The following is a 5,795-nucleotide window of genomic DNA, read 5'->3' on the forward strand; positions in this document are numbered from 1 at the left end:
CAGAGCCCACGGGCCCGGACAGCAAAGACCAGTCCGGATGGTGCTGGGCAAGCACGGAAGACCACGCTTTCAAAATGCTATGCAAAGCGGCTGCTTGTAAAGTGAAAACGGTAAACGGGAGGCCCCACGGGAAGCTCCTGCCTGAGACGCAGAGGGCCTGGTCTCCATGGCGCATCCCACAGGGAGCGCCTCTGTCACCGCGTCCGGACAGGATGCTGAAAACACAGAATCTTCCCTTGTAAGTATGCAAAACCGTAAACCACTTCAATACACTCGGCAGAAAAAAACACCAAAGGACAAAGTAGAAGTGATTTTGCAGGCGGCTGGGGGTGCCTGACGCTACTGCAAGATCAGAATCCACACTGTTTCCAACCGCTGCGGGGGTGGGGGTGGGGGTGGGCAACGTCCTTGCTAGCAAGAGAGCAGTTCCCTCTGGGGGCAGGATTATGAGGGACTTTTTATATTCTTTTATCACGCCTTTATTTTCAAGATCATCTAAAGTAGACATGCGTTATTTTTAAAATAAGGCAATCTTTTTTAAAGGTTTACACAAATGATATCAAAATCACTCCCACTTTTCCAGAAACAACGTGAAACAGAAGCCCCGTCAGTAGACAAATGAGATTTATTACTGTGTCTGTAAAGGGAGGCCCTGAGCAGGGCAGCTGAGGCCGAGGGCTGTCCCTCCTCCCGGCCATGGCGTGTGCCCCGCGGCCGGCTGCTGCCCCAGCAACCGCTGCCGGCCACGGAGTCGTGCACAGCTCACAGCCCGACCGCCGCACACCAGAGACAGACACGCACACGTCTCCCGGGGTTCACTGCGCAGAGCGTTCACTTGGACACAACCAATGCAATTAAAATACATATGAAGAAAAATAAATATTCTGCACCCAGTATTTACAAGGCTCACTTGCTCTGCCCCCTGCCCCTCATTACTACGAAATCAGGAAACTGTCACGGGACAGTTAAGAAGCATAGCATTAGTGTCAGCTCAGCACAAAACGTGCTAAAAATCCAGAATCTCACTGAACCGTATTTATAAATCTGCAAAGTTGCCAATTTTAGTAGACTTGGATGAAAAGGATTTTCTAGAAGAAAGAGTATCTTGAAATGCTTTTGCTTGGGTCCCCTGACCCCTCGAGGGTAGGCCCAGCCCCACGGCCCTGGCCATGCCGGGCACGCTCTCCATGGCGTCCTGTGTCCCCGTCCTCCAGCAGTGACGGCACCTCAGAACCGGAACAGGTCGATGAAGTGCTGCGGGGACACAGGCATGAAGCAGCTGTCGGGGTCGGCGGCCGTGCAGGGGTGCCCCGTGTCCTGCGGGGGGAGAGAGAGGCGTCAGCACCCAGCAGCTGCCCCGCGCCGACACGGGGGAAGTACACAGGCAGTCTGTCGGAAGAGACGGGACGCGGGGGTCTCTGCCCCCCCCCTGGCCTGGCACCGCGCTCTCGGTCCGCGAGCTGCCGCTCTGCTGCCCCCCGGCCCCTCAGGGTCGCGCCCACGCCCGTCAGCTCTCAGGCAGCGTGCAGCCGGGGCTGGAGTGGCGGGAAACAGGACACAGGACTACGGACACGGGCTGTGAGGACCGAGAACCAGGCCAGAGAGAGCCCGAGGGCTCGCAGGGTGGCACCGACGCAGGAGAGCTAAGGACCAGTCTGCGATCGCCCCTCAGGCTGAGCGTGCCGCATGAGCGCTGGCCTGCAGGACCCCACCTCCGGCCCGGGCCCCATGCATGCTGGGAGCCCAGGGCCAGCTGGCGGGCAGGGGGCATGCACGGGACACACACAGGCCTGGTCTGGCACGGCGGTACCTTGAACAACAAAGCAAGGCGGCAGTCCTTCGAGATCGCAGAGAAAGAACCAGGAGGAGCGCGGGCAGGGGCAGGGGAGAGAGGAAAACCAGCATTAGAGCGAGAGCAGGCCGCACTGAACTCCGGCTCTGGCGACAAGTTGCCGTCGGGCGACTAGACTGGCCACACACGTATTACTACCACGAGTGTGGCCCCCAAGAGGCGCCAACAGCGACAGAGGTGCCCGTTTCCGGCTGCTCACGAGGCCGCACCACGCGGGCCCTGCAGGGCTGCTCTCTGGCACCCACGCAGCGCAGCTGGCGCTTCCACACGGTTTGTATCGAAAGGTTTACAACAGGTTTGGGAAGCCACGACTCCTTCCCTCACAGTGAGCAGCTGCTTTGCTGAGCCGCGTGAAGTAGATCCCGCAGGTGCCCGCCTGGCTGCAGGGACCCGGGGCCAGACATCAGCACATCATCAGCGCAGTGCATGTGGGCACGTCCGGCTGTGATCACGCCCAATCCCGCCCAAAGCCTGCAGTGTCACCTGCAGTGTCGCCAACACTGGGCTCTACTGTCATCTGGTCTCTGGGGGAAGACACACGGAGGAGACAGGTGACATGGCTCTGACTCCTTGTCCTGGACAGTAACTGGACTCTGTCTGGCTCCCAACCCCCCTCCCCCAATACTGCTGTCCCTGGAGTTGCAGGGGGTCCAGACCCTCGGATGCAGAACAGGCAGGAGGACGGAACAGGGCTGCCCGTACAGGCACCGAGCAAGGGGCTCTGAGACCAGACCCCACGCGGGGACCTGTTCCAACAGCATCAACGGACACACCGTGGCAGGGGGTGGGGTGGGGTGTGATGCGTCAGTGCTAGGGCCTCACAGAAGCAGGAACCGCAGAGAGAAGTCAGCCTGGTCCCGGCAGGGGAGGCCCCAACCTCTCTGTCCACGAGCACCTGCCTTGCAGGAGACGCGGTCCCCCTCACGCTGCTGTCCATGCCCTTCAACTGGTGACCCAGCTCCCCCTGCCACCCGGAGCCCCATTCATCCTCTGAGGGACACGAGACCGAGGCAGGGCCGGGCCTGCGCACAGATGCTCTGCTCTTGAGAAACCGTGTTCTAGAGGACGGGTTCTACAAAACACGTGACGTGTTCTGTCTTCTCAAGTTCAGGAAGGAAGTCCTGCTAAAGTGAAAGCCAGCGAATCAGAAATAAGACCGGGTGTAACTGGTGCGTGGAGGCATCAGGTATCCGTGATGCTGTCCACGTTTCACGTAGTAAATAAACCTCCAGTAAAAGAATACAGTGAACACTCTCGAGGTCATTAGAAAGTCACAGCCCAGCCACGGACAGTCTAAAATTCCAGAAGTGACACTACTGTAAATATAACGTGAAATGAGAAAAGTCTCAAGTAGTCGTCTCTCTTCTGACAACCTACGCTTTGCCATGTGACCCACCTAACAAATGCCAGCTAGGGGTGGGCTGGCCAGGCAGACGCGGGTGGCAGGAGAGCACGTGAGGACCAGCCACATGCAGGACACACACCAGGTCACCTTTCAGGGTCTGCTCTCTCCTCCCCAGGGACATCTCCCAACGTACACACGCCGTCCCAGGGGCAGAGTACCAGCACGTGAGGAAGACAAGGGCTGCCCAGGGCAGGCGTGCCCGTGCTCAGCTCCACCTGGAGGGCCCAGGAGGGCCCCGGGCCTGGGTGGTGGGAGGTGACAGGGTGACGGGCTCCAGTGTGAGCCTGGAGACTCCAGTCTGGTTTCCATCAGGTAAGTCAGAAAATGCCGCGTGTGTCCGGCAGGCTGTGCCCTCCCTGCTGTGGGGGCCGGGCCTCCAGGGGAGCCTGTGGAGGCCCTACAGGGGGACCCAGGGGGCAGCCCTGGACGGGCTCTGCACAGGTGTACAAAGAACGGGGACAGTTCACCCCTGCTCTCAGGCCGCGGGCTGGCTGGGCAACCAGAACTGTGGGCAGGAGATGAAGTGGAACCCAGCACCGGCCCAAGACCAGGTGTCATGGGCCCCAGCGACCTGGGGACACGTCCTGAAGCACATTCTGATTCAGACCCCAAGCTGTACGTTCTACTTCTGGGACTCTGGCCCCCCTGCCCCGACACTGGGGAAGCACTGTCACCGTCTGCCGACAGTGGACAGCGGGTCCGGGCCGCGGCCGCACAGACGCTCACCTTCCAGAAGAGGATGCTGCAGTGGCGGCAGAAGTGCAGCGTGTCCCCGTACTGCTCCCGGGTCGGGTAGTGCTTCTCCAGCACGAAGTACATGAGCTTCCACTCCACGTGGCCCTTCTCCGAAACGATCAGGTGTCTACAAAACTGGACACACACAACTCTGCTCAGCACGTGGCTTTGCAGACGGTATCAGGAGCAACAGGACTGCGCAGGAAATCAGAGCGCAGGACACACTCAGACACATGAAATTAAACTCACTTGGGTCGAATCAGATCGAACCGGGAAGGGCAGCATCCCAGCCCAGGAGACGCGCATGCTCCTGGTCCCCCCCATCACAGAGACTGCGCCCAAGCCAAGCCCTACCTGCCGCCTCCATCCCAGAGAACTTTCTCTCTCCTTCCCCTGGCTTCTCTCATCCTCCTTCCAAAAAATTCAACACATCTCATCTATGTTGACTTTAGAATCCAAACTTTCTTCCCAATTCAATTTCAACCTGACTTCTTTGATTCTCCTGCAGCAAATCCACCTCAGACCACTTTCTGAGATCTGGGGTCACTGAGGCCTCCGAACTAAACCCAATGGACCTTTGCCTAGCCGATGGCCCAGGACCTCCAGCACCACATCTGGTGGGTCCCTTACACCCTGGACTCGGCTGCCGGAGCCGCGTGCCCTGAGGTGGATCCCCCCTTAGGACCTGCACCAGCTGCCCCTGTGCCTCCTGCGCTGGACCCCAGGGCAGGCGCCCTTCTCACCTCCCTGCACCACTCTGGCCCCAGCTCCTCCTCCAGTGGCCACGTCGTACCCCCCCCACCCCCGCTCTGAGGCATCCTCACTCGCTCCTGCGTGTTCCTCCGGAGGGGATGAACAATCTTGCAGAAACCGCACTCTGCTCCCAGTGCTCTCGTGGCTCCCCTAAGCCCACTGCAGAAACCCTGGGACGCAATGTGGCTGCGACACCCTTGTGCACACCACAACCTCCCCTTTCTCAAGGATTTCCCCCACCCTGTCCTCCAAGAGTGACAGCCTCCCATGGGGCATACAACTGGGACTCTATCTACTGCCCCCATCGGTCCCTGCAGCAGCCAGACCCGCCTCTGACAGGAGGGCTGGTTCCTGACTACCCCACCTGCCCCACACACGTGTGCGACTCCCGCTCTGGTGCCACAGGCATGACACAACGGGAATGCCCGGCAGGTCACCAGTTCCCAGAACTGTGGGGATGGGAGCTCGGAGAGACCGCTGCAGCTGCTGGGCACAGGCTCGGGTTCGGGGGGTGCAGCGCCCGCAGGGCACGTGGTGTGGCAGAGGCCGGTGGGCAGGGACAGAGGCCCTGGTGCCGACTGGTGACCAAAGAGCCCTGCCTTGTTCTGCCATCTGTGCTGGGTGGCGTCCTGCATCACAGATCCTCCCAAACAAGAAAACTGAACTTCACGAGCTACCGAGGAGAAAGCGCAGAGTCCTGCACAAACTCTGAGGAGCCCCGGCTCTTGCGAAGCGCGGGGAAGGGGCCCCCACGCACCTGCTTCTCCGCGAAGTGGTACTGACACAGTCTCTTCCACAGCTGCCGGTCCTCACTGAGCACGGACAGCGTTGGGGTCACCTGGCCCAGTGTCACGATGTCCCAGCCGTCAGAGAACCTGTACAAGATGTTGTTGAGCATGTGCAGGGGGAGATCGCTGAGCGTGAGGCCGCCGTTCACCTGCTGGAAGGAACATGGACGGCAGGTCACTGCACGTGTCACACGACAGCGCCAGGCCACAAGGAAGCCCAGCGGCCAAGCCCGGGCAGATGCTCCAACAAACTCACAGCCCA

The 5,795-nt window shown here is 60.1% G+C and overlaps 1 protein-coding gene across 6 annotated transcripts in view; it reads right to left on the minus strand.

The window, feature by feature from the left end:
* Positions 1 to 607: 607 nt before the first annotated feature.
* Positions 608 to 5,795, minus strand: part of FBXO25 (F-box protein 25) — a 58,736-nt gene continuing 53,548 nt past the window's right edge. For 3 of the 6 annotated variants that reach the window (XM_029933357.1, XM_029933368.1, XM_029933362.1), the window contains exons 8-11: positions 5,503 to 5,685; positions 3,984 to 4,127; positions 1,811 to 1,837; positions 608 to 1,317 (exon numbers count right to left, since the gene is read on the minus strand). In XM_029933357.1, coding sequence (XP_029789217.1) covers positions 1,228 to 1,317; positions 1,811 to 1,837; positions 3,984 to 4,127; positions 5,503 to 5,685 — 444 coding nt within the window. In that variant the 3' untranslated portion in view covers positions 608 to 1,227. The remainder of the gene's footprint in view (positions 1,318 to 1,810; positions 1,838 to 3,983; positions 4,128 to 5,502; positions 5,686 to 5,795) is intronic. The other 3 variants (XM_029933372.1, XM_029933382.1, XM_029933378.1) reach the window with 3 other exon arrangements.

The sequence above is a fragment of the Suricata suricatta genome, chromosome 1, assembly GCF_006229205.1.
Source record: "Suricata suricatta isolate VVHF042 chromosome 1, meerkat_22Aug2017_6uvM2_HiC, whole genome shotgun sequence".
In the NCBI taxonomy this organism is placed as follows: domain Eukaryota; kingdom Metazoa; phylum Chordata; class Mammalia; order Carnivora; family Herpestidae; genus Suricata; species Suricata suricatta.